The 13,571-nt window shown below is 36.9% G+C and overlaps 1 protein-coding gene across 4 annotated transcripts in view; it reads right to left on the reverse strand.

Annotated features, from left to right (window-relative positions):
* Window positions 1-3,394: 3,394 nt before the first annotated feature.
* LOC127868043 (centrosomal protein of 131 kDa-like) overlaps window positions 3,395-13,571 on the reverse strand; it is a 51,779-nt gene continuing 41,602 nt past the window's right edge. For all 4 annotated transcript variants that reach the window (XM_052409607.1, XM_052409606.1, XM_052409604.1 and 1 more), the window contains 6 exons: window positions 11,380-11,605; window positions 10,126-10,349; window positions 7,885-7,969; window positions 7,134-7,220; window positions 5,743-5,960; window positions 3,395-4,934 (listed from right to left, as the gene is read on the reverse strand). In XM_052409607.1, coding sequence (XP_052265567.1) covers window positions 4,802-4,934; window positions 5,743-5,960; window positions 7,134-7,220; window positions 7,885-7,969; window positions 10,126-10,349; window positions 11,380-11,605 — 973 coding nt within the window. In that variant the 3' untranslated portion in view covers window positions 3,395-4,801. The remainder of the gene's footprint in view (window positions 4,935-5,742; window positions 5,961-7,133; window positions 7,221-7,884; window positions 7,970-10,125; window positions 10,350-11,379; window positions 11,606-13,571) is intronic.

Genomic DNA, 13,571 nt, shown 5'->3' on the forward strand with positions numbered 1-13,571 from the left:
GCTTGTAATTTGTAGGAATGATGTCGTGAGCCAAACATTCAATAACAAGTCTATAATCAGCCCGAGGGCGTTACACTGTAAGGGTCGATAACAGACATCCGGCTTAGCTAGGTCGCATGTTATCCTGTATATTACGTATCGACATATTTTGTTTCTTTAATTGAATTAATTACGTACTTATATCCTCATTCAACTAATTACACAAATTATGCAAATCCTGTGACTTAATTCCGTCGACAAAACATACCAGATCCGACCCAATTTACGTAATTGTGTAGAACAAAAAAATATGAACGCAAGCTAAAGAACTGGCAACGATCCGGTTTAAAGCACTATCTAGACCTGTTCCGTTTTCTTGCACAAAGTAACAGCATTTAGATTGCGAAAAATGTTGGTTATTAAAACCAGAACTGCATATGTACGCAACTGTAAGCGCAACTTAAGTTTGCGATTCGTTCTGTGAGTCCGAAAATATATTTAGTTTTCTAACTGGGAAAGCTGTAGGCAAATCAGCAATAGATTCTGTCGAGCTCACATTTTCGAGTCATCTGTTTCTTGCCATCGATTGCTGGCGCTTGTTTACATTTCACGTTTGTTTAATTCAGTATACGCGGTGACAAATGCGATCTGTCTTATTTCTCCTCCGTTCGTCGCCCGTGGTAATTTCTGGCATCAATGGAATTCAATTACAAATGTAAATGGGGCTTTTATATTGGTTAACACCAGTATACCAGAGCTTGCATTGACCTAATCGTCGGGTCACATGGGATATCAAAACGTTGATGGACTCAAAATGCCACGTGTTTATTTTTTATTAATGTTAAATTCCACTGGGACGTTCCATTACTGAACTTCGCGTATCTTGTCAAACGTTCGTGGGCATGCTATAGTCTCAACCTCTTTCAATTATTCAACGAAATGTAACTCAGAAAACAATTCGTAGAGAAACGTTCTTTGAAGAATGCGACACCAACATTACAATTTGTATAAATACGTTTATGAATTTTTGATGGAGTACTTGCTCTTAAAAGAAAACCTAACACACATTACGAAGAAATTTTAATACTATAACACGACTTTTTTTATCTAGTAATAACCCTCCTCCCATATAAACAAGGTTTTGACAGTATCGCACGCAAACACTAACGGTCGGTTAAAAACCATCATCATGGAAGATGAATCATGAACAACCTTACTTCTAAAGGTATCTTTAAATGATGAGATCTAACTAATGCTCATTTCCCAAAAAACAAATTTTAAGGTACATACTAGCCGAAAAGTTATACATTTTGAACTAAAACTTGTTTTTGCTAAACAAAAACGCAATGGGATTTCAACGCGAAACAAAGGTTGCACTGATAACGAATTGACATAAAGAGTTAAATAATGCTCTAAGCAAGTCAGTTTGATTTCAAATTCACTAAAGAACTGTCTAAGAGAAAAAAAATCGTTATTTATGTTTCGATACAAATCTATACAAGTAAATGCAAACTATGGTTTTATATGGACTTGACGAAAAAAATCGATTCAAAGTCATACAAACGTACGGAAGGATAGACCACGCACATAGACATGAAAGACAAACGGTAAACTAAAGATCTATAAATACACGTGTTTCTTGATAGATCTTTGGGTAAACCTACATTTCCCTCCAATGAAACATGTTGGGAACTATAAAGGAACTGGGGTGAAGCGTGGGAGATTTCAAAAGCACCAAATAGTGATTAAATGAATTATTCTGCATTCTTGAAAGCGTTTGTAAGTGGTAAGGCTGTTGCTGATTTATTACATAAGGAAATCAGAATCAGCTGAAATATGCATGATGGCTTTAAAAGAAATAGACACATAAGCTTTAATCGCATAATCCTCAATAAAAGAATGAAGAGACACATATTTAACGCTTATAATTTTATTTCTAATAAATAGCACAAAGTCAGATCTGAGACTTAAAAAATATATATATATAAACGTATCGTAACAATATGATGAACTTATCAAATAACTTTATGTATGCTTACAAGTATTTCAAAATATTCCAGTTATAAGGCATAATTCTTCAGAAAAAAAGCACACTAATACCTAATACTGAGCAATCTTACGGCAATTTTCACTATAATAAACTACTATACATTACTGATATACAGATACAAAGAACAGATCCGGTCGATGTGGCCTACTATATATGATGACTGCATGTGGACGCATTTATAAGTTTTTCCCCTAAGAAACTTACTACTGATTCTGCCAACAAAACAGACTCGGTAATGCTGCAATAAGCCGTATAAGGCTTTCCATGCAATCGAGCTGAAATAAATACCAGTATGTTTAAACTACACTAAGTACAGATCATGGTGTCACAACGCGCATTTTTCACAGTAATTATTCTTGAATTGAGCAATAAATAAAGAGAAATAGTTAAGCATTTACATCAGCATGTATAGTTTAAATCAATGGACTTGAAAGCCCTTGATTTATTCTTCAATCAATGTAATTTATACTAAATATGTACTTACATTTCAAAGAGATGCTTACAGCTACAAAAATAGCATCAAAAGCATATTTATAATAAAAATAATATGCTAATTAAAAAACAAATCAGTTAAAGCATCAGTGCTTCATGGAAAACACAAGCTATCAAAAGTACTTTGTCTCCATTAATTAATACACAAATATACAAATATTACACGTAATGGACGGACTTAATTAAAACATAAGCAATTATTATCAATTTTTAAAAAGAGAGAGTCTTTTAAACTGGCATTTCTGCATTTAAAGTGTGACAAATAGGGAATAATGGTTGTAAATTTGCAACAGCAACCTTGTCACAAAACTGTCTACAATGCCATTAACATTCTAACAAACTATACCAAAATTGAAAAATATCAATAGGTAAGCGAACACCGCTCTCTGTACACTTATTTGCAAAATATCTAAAAACATGTATTTAGTAAGCTGCTTAATGCCAAACAGTTATGATGACACTGGTAATATCTAAACACTACATTGTTTATTTGGGTATGAAATGACATTTTTACACAAAATGACAGGCAAAAGTATAAAACCAGCAAAAAATTGGTCAATAGAGTATATTTCCATGGGAGACTACTGAGTTTCAGTCTTTTTTCACACAAGCCATGGCAAATGATGTCAAATGAGGATCACCACAGCAAATTCAGTATTTTTTCTAACTAGATAAATGAAAGTGATATTCAAACGATGGTCAATGAATATTATTTTCAGATGTTTTAGTGAACCTTTTTCCTATTCCGAGAGAAGCCAACACAGTGAAGTTCAGTTCACTCTGGCCATGGTTAACAAAACAATACAGATGTTTCTGTGTGCAATGTTTACTGTTTTCTTTATTATGCCATTTGTTCTGGGTTAATTCCCCATTTGTTCTGGGTTAATTCCCAACAATGGTCTTAGCTCCAGAGGTGCCGATCAGAAAATGTTATTTCCCAACAAACGGTCTTCTTATTTATTTCAAGAGCTGCCAATCAAACAGTGTTATTTCCCATCCAAATGTCTTCTTATTTATTTCAAGTGGTGTCAATAAGACAGTGTAATTTCACAACAAATAATGCACTTATTTATTTCAAGGGGAGCAAAGCAGACAATTTCATTTCCCAAAACAAGATGTGTTTGAGAAACACAATGTCCCCCTATATCACGTTTGACCTTGAAGGATGACCTTGATCTTGACCCTTCACCACTCAAAATGTGCAGCTCCATGAGATACACATGCATTTCAAATATTAAGTTGCTATCTTCAATATTGCAGAAGTGACATTACATGAGCAATTTTGACCCATATATTTGACCTTGAAGGATGACCTTGACCTTAACCTTTCACCACTCAAAATGTGCAGCTCCATGAGATACACATGCATGCCAAATATTAAGTTGCTATCTTCCATATTGCAAAAGTATTCATAAAATAAGCGATTTTGGGCCACATATATTTGACCTCTGACCTTGAAGGATGACCTTGACCTTGACCTTTCACCACTCAAAATGTGCAGCTCCATGAGATACACATGCATGCCAAATATCAAGTTGCTATCTTCAATATTGCAAAAGTACTCATGAAATGAGCGATTTTGTCCACATAATTTTGACCTCTGACCTTGAAGGATGACCTTGACCTTGACCTTTCACCACTAAAACTGTGCAGCTCCATGAGATACACATGCATGCCAAATATCAAGTTGCTATCTTGAATATTGAAATACTGCAAAAGTGTACATTAAATGAGCGATTTTGACCCATATATTTGACCTTTGACCTTGAAGGATGACCTTGACCTTTCACCACTCAAAACGTGCAGCTCCATGAGATACATATGCATGCCAAATATCAAGTTGCTATCTTCAATATTGCAAAAGTTATTGCAAATGTTAAAGTTGGCGCAAACCAACCAACCAGCCAACCAACAGACCAACAGACCAACCAACAGACAGGGCAAAAACAATATGTCCCCCACTTCTATAGTGGGGGACATAAAAATAGCATTATTTATTTCCCCAGCAGCTGTTTCCTCTACAGTGTTAGATGTTCAGTGTTATTTCCCAAGTGTTATTGCCCAATCAGCTGTTTATCTGTCCCGGCAGCTGTTAGTTTTACCATTAGCTGTTTATCAGCTCTTTATTTCCAAACTACTGTTTCATCTGCCATGCCAGATATGCAGTGTTACTTCCTGTCATTTCCCTATCAGCTGTTTCCTCTGCCATGCCAGATATTCAGTGATATTTCCCAACAAACAATGTTCTGTTATATTTCCAAATAATCAGGTCACACAGTGTTATTTCCCGAGCAGCTGTTTCCTCTGTTGTGCCAGCAGTCCCTCGAGGTGGTCGGCCCGTTTCTGGGCGGCCTGGTACTGCTGCTTCATTTGGGCGACCACCTCCTCCTTCTTCACGATTGCCTGCTTCACTCTGCCCAAAGAAAATGTCGCATGTGCGTAAAGTGTCGTCCAAGATTAGCCTGTGCAGTCTGCACAGGTTAATCTAGGATGACACTTTCCGCCTTCAATGGATTTTTTTAGAAATGATTTCTTTCAAACGAAAAAGAACAATAACAGTGGAAAGTGTTGTCCCTGATTAGCCTGTGCACAGGCTTATCTGTGACAAATCTTTATGTGTATGCATTAAGCCCAGTTTTCCCAGACTCAAGAGTTAAACAATACACACAATATAATTATTGTATAATATTATACGCTATCTAGAAGATCTAATAATTCAAGTTTCATTAAGATTATGCACAGAACCTAAATGCCAACAAAATGCATTTTATAATTAAATGTCCTTTTCACAAAATACCACACTATTTTTTAGAATTGGGAGCGCCATGCCCCAAACAAAGTACTGAAAAAACACCTGGATAATGATCATCCCATAATTACCAGTGTTCCAGCTGGGCCTTAATGAAAGGTCCTATCCTGCCCCCTAAAATCCCCCCCCACACACACACATGCCCTTCTGTGATGTAATCATATTATTGTACAGCAAATTTTATTAGCAGTATGAATTAATTGTCTATGTTTTCATAGTAAAACTTGTTTAATTAATTATGAAAACAAAGTTATTCATGAAATGCACCAAGTATGAATTATATAACACATGTTACGCTCTATTTTACCACATTGATAATACTGGAACAAAGTGTTCTAAAGTGCCTCTTGTAACAAAGGACCAATCTGCCCTTTAAATTCCCATCTGGAGCACTGACTACACCTACACCTACCTCTTATGAACTTCCTCCATCTCCGCGTCCTTTGACTTCTTGATTTCCTCTATTTCCTCCTTGGCCTTCTCCAGTTCGATCCTCTGACGCGCCTTCAGTTCAGACATCTCGTTCTTGATGCGCTTGTTCTCCTCGTCAGTGAACACTAGCCTGTCTGCAAACTCCTGACGAATGATGTCCGACACACGGTCCCTCTCCTTGTGCATCTTGTCTGTGAGCTGAATACAAGATAGACATATGAGCCAAGTTAAGACTGAGAATAAAATGTGCAAAAATTACATATCAAACAATCAAGCTATTTTATCCCTTGTCAACTCAGAAGCAAAGTGAAAATGGCTATGTGCAAACAGCATAAAACCAGAACAGCCGGCAAGTAACTCGCAGTCTGTTCAGGTTTTATGCTGTTTGCTGCTCATCAGTATCTAAGGTACAGAAATGAAGCCTCTAAAACTTGAATCTCGTAATAAAGGTCTTTTATTAAATTAAGCTTTCTAAGGGACTTCAAATGCGTCAAAATACGTTTCTAATTGGTAAAGGGTTTAACAATGAGGTATTTGTTTCTGTCAAAGTTTTCATGTTGAAATCAGTGAGGAAATGAGCCACACTCTGTGCAAACTGGGTTTTATGCATGTGCATTAACCCTTTGCATGCTGGGAAATTTTTGTCTGCTAAAATGTCGTCTGCTGAATTTATAAAATTAGCATTTTCTTCGATTTTTTTCAAAGAATACTTTCAGAATATCAAACAGTTTGGATCCTGATGAGACGCCACATTCTGTGGCGTCTCATCTGGATCTAAACTGTTTGCAAAGGCCTTCAAAATTCGGTTCCCGCACTGAAAGGGTTAAGGCTTGTCCCAAATTAGCCTGCGCAGACTCATCAGGGATGACACTTTCCGCTTTTATGGAATTTTTTGTTTTAAAGAAAGTTTCTGCTATACGATAATCCACTCTAGGCACAAAGTGTAGTTCCTGATAAGCATGTTAAGACTGCACAGGCTAATCTGGGACGACAGTTAACGCACATGCATTAAGCCCAGTTTTCCCAGAACGCGGCTCATATATTCTCAGCAGCATAATTAGAGAAATAATTTGTGTGACCATCAACAAAAAAAAATCTTATTTTTAAGAAATGAAAATTTCTGGTATTAATTAGCTTGCAATGTAGTTCCTGTACTTCAGAACTTATTTTCAAAATGTATTACTAAAATATGCTGATAAACTGTTTTAAATATTTATCAATTATTTTTATAGTGTTAGCAAATAGATTTCATACAAAAATACATTAAATAAATTTCATTTACAATGACACAAATTTTAACTTGGTGATCTCAACTATACAACTATGTAACTTAACTATAAAACTAAAAAGTCAACCTCTTCTCTAAGTTACCTTTTGCAATTCCTTTATTTCTTGATCTTTTTGTTTCTGTAACACTTTGATGCATTCATTTTCCCCTTCCACTTCCGTTAAGCGAGCCTATAATCATGGGACAAAAAATTATTCGTACAGCTAACAATCATTAAAATGCATTCTCTACTGAATGGTAATACACCTGATATTCTTACCTGCCACAGAGAAAACTCAGTTCTTATTTAAAACTGTGATAATACAAGAAAATGTGCATTTTACTACAATTAAAATGTTCTTAACAGTCACATTTCATATTATTTTTCAAAATACACTAAGGGAAGTAACTCCTTATCAATTGTGATAAATATTGCTATTTCCTCATCATAAAAGCATTAAAAGAAATCATACCCAATCTAATGTACTTTATTGTATTAAACATTTATAAATACAGCTGCAACATGCACAAATACAAAAACGTCATATTGTTTACTTTTATTATATCAATTGTTGTATACTAGTGTTGTTTTCAGACATTTTCTTTTGTTTACTTTTGTGAAAAAAAACAAGCAAAAAAATACTAAAACAATGGGACGGACTGAATACAGTGTAAGTGTCAAACACTAATAAGTTATTTTTCTGAGCCCGAATTGCTCACCAAAGCTAATGAACATAGTTTATTGACCTAGCTAAATAACTTATCTGTATTCAATACTTACCTACTATTATCTACATAACCTTCACTGGCAGTATGATATCTGCATAGTGAAGTATAAACTTCTACACAACATACCTTCATTTCATTGTATTTTTCCATGGCATGTTTTTCATTCAGTTCAACTTCCTTCATTTCAGACTCATACTTCTCACGAATTCTCCTGTAAAGAAACAATCCCAATATTGATCAGATTTAATATTAAATTAAGGCTTATTTATACTCATATTGAGATATTTTATAATTTCTACATGTTTTTACAGTGTTTTTTCATTGTTTACAATATACATTTTACCTTTATTTGGTGATTTGATGTGGGTGACATAACAATTATTAAACAATTTTTTCATTGATACTATTTAGCATCAAAATCAACTAAGTAACCTTATGATTAACCTTTTTTTATTTTTTCATCCATAACCTCTAAATAAATGCCTTATTTGCACCATACCTTGAAATTGCATTTATTCAAAGGTTGCAAATAAGCCAGATAAACAAGTATCATTATAATCTCCTACAAATACTGCTTCTTACTCTAAGAATAATCAACCAGTTCACACAAACGTATCCATTCTTACTCAAAACAACATTGCTCATACATTTAAACAAGTAAAAAAATCTACTTCCTGTATCGTGATGAACTCTTTCCTACTCAGAAGTGAAAATGACAATATGCAACCAGATTGACTCGCACGCTGTTCAGGTTTTATGCTGATTGCTGTTCATTAGTATCTTAGGGTTTGAAATAAAAGTTTAAAACCTTGAATCTGTTCAGAATAGTCTGGTAAGGGTTATGATTTTTTCTACAGCACATATTGCCGCAAACAAGATTTTGCTACTCACTTGATCCTATTCTCTGCCACACATTTTGCTACTCACTTGATCCTATTCTCTACCACACATTTTGCCACTCACTTGATCCTATTCTCTGCAACACATTCTGCTTCTCACTTGATCCTATTCTCTGCCACACATTCTACTACTCACTTGATCCTATTCTCTGCCACACATTCTGCTAGTCACTTGATCCTATTCTCGGCCACACATTTTGTTACTCACTTGATCCTATTCTCTGCCACACATTTTGCTACTCACTTGATCCTATTCTCTACCACACATTTTGCCACTCACTTGATCCTATTCTCTGCAACACATTCTGCTTCTCACTTGATCCTATTCTCTGCCACACATTCTACTACTCACTTGATCCTATTCTCTGCCACACATTCTGCTACTCACTTGGTCCTTTTCTCTGCCAAAAATTCTGCTACTCACTTGATCCTATTCTCTGCCACACATTCTGCTACTCACTTGAATCTATTCTAGGCCACACATTCCGCTACTCATTTGATCCTATTCTCAGCCACACATTTTGATACTCACTTGATCCTAATCTCTGCCACACATTCTGCTACCCACTTGATCCTATTCTCGGCCTCACATTCTGCTTCTCACTTGATCCTATTCTCTGCCACACATTCTGCTACTCACTTGATTCTATTCTCGGCCACACATTCTTCTACTCACTTGACCCTATTCTCTGCCACACATTCTGCTAGTCACTTGATCCTACTCTCTGCCACACATTCTGCTACTCACTTGATCCTATTCTCTGCCACACATTCTGCTACTCACTTGATCCTATTCTCTGCCACTCATTCTGCTGCTCACTTGATCCTATTCTCTGCCACACATTCTGCTACTCACTTGATCCTATTCTAGGCCACACATTCCGCTACTCATTTGATCCTATTCTCGGCCACACATTTTGCTACTCACTTGATCCTATTCTCTGCCACACATTCTGCTACTCACTTGATCCTATTCTCGGCCTCACATTCTGCTACTCACTTGATCCTTTTCTCTGCCACAAATTCTGCAACTCACTTGATCCTATTCTCCGCCACACATTCTTCTACTCACTTGACCCTATTCTCTGCCACACATTCTGCTAGTCACTTGATTCTATTCTCGGCCACACATACTGCTACTAACTTGATCCTATTCTCAGCCACTCATTTTGCTACTCACTTGATCCTATTCTCTGCCACACATTCTGCTACTCACTTGATCCTATTCTCTGCCACACATTCTGCTACTCTCTTGATCCTCTTCTCAACCACACATTTTGCTACTCACTTGATCCTATTCTCTGCCACACATTCTGCTACTCACTTGATTCTATTCTCGGCCACACATTTTGTTACTCACTTGATCCTATTCTCGGCCACACATTCTGCTACTCACTTGATCCTATTCTCGGCCACACATTCTACTACTCACTTGATCCTTTTCTCAGCCACACATTCTGCTACTCACTTGATCCTATTCTCTGCCACCCGCTCACAGTCCTCCCGTGCAGCAGTGGCGTCCTCCTCCAGCTGCCTGATGACCAGCTCTATCTCCTTGTTGCGGTCCTTCTTGACGCCCTCCTTGAGCTCCCTCTCCCGCTGCATCAGCCACGCCTCCTGCTTCTTGCGGTAGTTCTCCTCCCATGTCGACTTCTCGATGGACATACGCTCCTTCATGTCCGCTATCTCGGCCTATGGACGAGGTACAAATTTATGTGGAAATGCTTCCCTCCACACACTTATTACATTTTATGCAGATTAACTGGTTCAGTGCAATTATACGTAACCACCATTGTCCTAAATTTGCCTTAAAATGATAAAATGCTATTTTTGTTGCAGCTGATTTTGATCAATACAGATGTTTTCATTAACAACACTTAACTTTTTGTATTTATTTTGTGATCATTCAGTACTTCAGATTGTTAAGTATATACGACCCGAAAATGTTAATAAATGACATGGGGGGAATTTATGCATCATGCTGCCACATTGGCAACGTTGAGGTTCCGCATTCTGTCCATGACAAAATCAAAGCATTGTTCATGTGCTTACACCTTTATAGTCATAAAAGTGCAAAATAAATGCACAATTTATACATCCTTTTATATCAGGGTGTTCTACAAAATGTGCATTACTTCTTTTCTTCACACGGGCATCAGTTATGCTTATTATTGAAGGTTGGGTCAAAACTATAGGCAACATTATGAAGAAAACTTTTATAACAGTTTATATTCACAATTTTACACAATAATGTCCATTCAAAATGCTAGTCATTAGTCAAGGAATAATGTACAAAATAATGTTGTTTTGTTATTTTGAGAAGTTGCTTTGTTTAAAAGATAAAATGATCATATTATTTTCAAGACGTTTGAATTTTTTCGTATAAGGTTGGCAGATTCCGGCTCTTTCCTAGTCATTATTTATAGGATTAAAGTATAATTATTTTCCTTTACCTAATAGAAAAAAAGCCAGCCGCTGGACATGGAACCTAACTTGATTTAAGTTATTTTTTGTGCTGATCCATTTCCTAAGTTTTAAAATATCTTTAAATTATCTTCCACACACGGCAGATGCCTGTTCTTCCTACCTTATGCCTGTTCTCTATGACCTACTTTATGCCTGTTCTCCCTACCTTATGTTGTATTCCCATGACATACCTCATGCCTATTCCCTCTACAGTATGCCTATACTCCCAACCTCATGCCTGTTCTCTTTGACCTACCTTATGCCTGTTCTCCTGCTCCTCCCTCGCCTTGTCGAACTCCAATTTCATGGCGTCCATGGCGTACGAGTGCTTGTCCTGGAGCTGGGCCTGCAGCTTGTCGATGTCGGCGCGTTGTCGTGCCGCCTGCACAGCGATGCGGTCCTTCTCCTCCTGGATCTCCGTCAGTAGCCTGCGCCGCTGTGCCTGGTACGCCTCCTCCTCCTGCTGCACCTGCTTCTCATATCTATGGGGAAAATAAAACAAATCAAAAGTGGGTCTTATGCCATATGCAGCTACAGACAAGCCTGCGCATCCTTACAGTCTGGTCAAGAGCTACTCTGTCCCAAAACGCTTCCTCTTCCTGCTGCCCTTCTCAAACCTGCAGAAAAGGGATGACAAAAAGTCACCAGTGATCTTTTAGGTTAAATTTTGGGCTGAAATTCAGACCCATTTCCAATCTCAAAAAGTATATATATTTTGCAAATGACTGCCTGTAATTCCCAGTTGAAGGTCCCCCCCCCCCCAAAAAAAAAAACACAAGCAAATTCTTTGAATTGATATCCCTTGCCAATATGCTTCTGGACACAAAAGTGTTATATTTGACACTCAAAAAAGCAATTTTTCAAGATACAAAGGGCCATAACTCCGTAATTAACAGATGGTGTACAATGCCATTTGGTGTGCATCATCCTCTTATCCATATATATACTCATACCAAGTTTCAATGAAATCCGCCAAAGCACCTCGAAGATATGGCTCCGGACTGACGGACGGAAAGACGGACGGACGGATGGACGGACAACGCCAAAACAATATCCCTCCGCCTATGGCGGGGGATAAAAAACACAAATATGGTCAAAACTGAGAACAGCGGTCAGTCATGGGAAATGGCAAAAGTGACCGTTGTCGACGAGCGACCGCTATTCTCGGATCACCACTTTTTAGATGGTTGGTCAGTTTGTAGTATTGCCATGTCGTTACCCAACACAGTAGTTCGCACACAGTGTAAAACAAAGGCTCATTGCGGATAACTAGGCCTCAGCATAATAACATAAATAATTTATATTAATCATACAGAATAATGTCTTATAAATTCATTTAATTTCATAACTATTTTTAAACTGAATCTATGATTTTATCAACGATATAGTTGTTGTTTACTCATGCTTCTCGTTCATTCAGTAAATCCGAGAGTTCATATTACATTCATTGGGACAAGTAAAGATTGTCAGATGTCATTGACGTCACGTCCAAAAAAAATATAATAAAAGCAGATTCGCTGTCATAAACCAAAAGAACAGTATAACTGTATCGTTCTAATTCATAGAAAAAGATGCCACAATCTTGTTAAAAAATATTTAGTTAGTTATAAAAGTTGCAATTCAATGTATTTTTTGTCCTGAACAGACGATCACTTATCCTTTTATCGCCTTCTTATAACAACACTCGCCAGCTAAGTGCTGTTTTTAACACCTTAATATCAGCAATAAAGATCTATTGACTTTGTAACGCGCTCATGCTTATTCGTTATGAATACAGCCGATAATGGCTTTTTTTATACACATTTCTATTGTTACGTGCACCTGTTTCGTTTGTGTTCTTAATTTTTGCGACTCAAACAACTGCATGTGACCGTTGTTTTCAGTTCAAACATGACTTTCAGATTGAAATATACTGGCCGTTGGCTGTTATGGACAATTAACTATTATTCACTATTAGTGCAATCTAGAGTGATTTTCGTCGGGGGGAGAATCCAGACTGACCATTGTCTGCAATTGACCGTTATTTTCAAGTGACCGTTAGGACAGTTTTTACTGTATATATATTAATGTCAAATTTAAGTTCATCTCTCTTCCCAGCTGTATCCGTTTGTTAAAACAACTGGTCACAAAATGAGAATGTGATTGCCATTCAAAATTTTCCCTATCGCAGTCATACCACCAAGAAAGGACAAGGGACATTAAGGGCCGTTATTTGCTTTATGCTAATTATTTCCAACCTTATATCAACATAAACTGCAGAGAGTCATCTTTTAAAAATATCCTGAATGCACGCATTTGTTGAAAAGACCTTACATGTATCTCCAACCCTAGACAAAGAAGCTCACTGTTTTTTAATTTTGACGTCGTTGAACGTTGCTTTTTACGGCAACGTCACAACACAGAATTAAATAGACGGGGATTGCCGCGCTTATTATTCAATCAGCATTT

The sequence above is a fragment of the Dreissena polymorpha genome, chromosome 2 (assembly GCF_020536995.1).
Source record: "Dreissena polymorpha isolate Duluth1 chromosome 2, UMN_Dpol_1.0, whole genome shotgun sequence".
NCBI classification, from domain to species: domain Eukaryota; kingdom Metazoa; phylum Mollusca; class Bivalvia; order Myida; family Dreissenidae; genus Dreissena; species Dreissena polymorpha.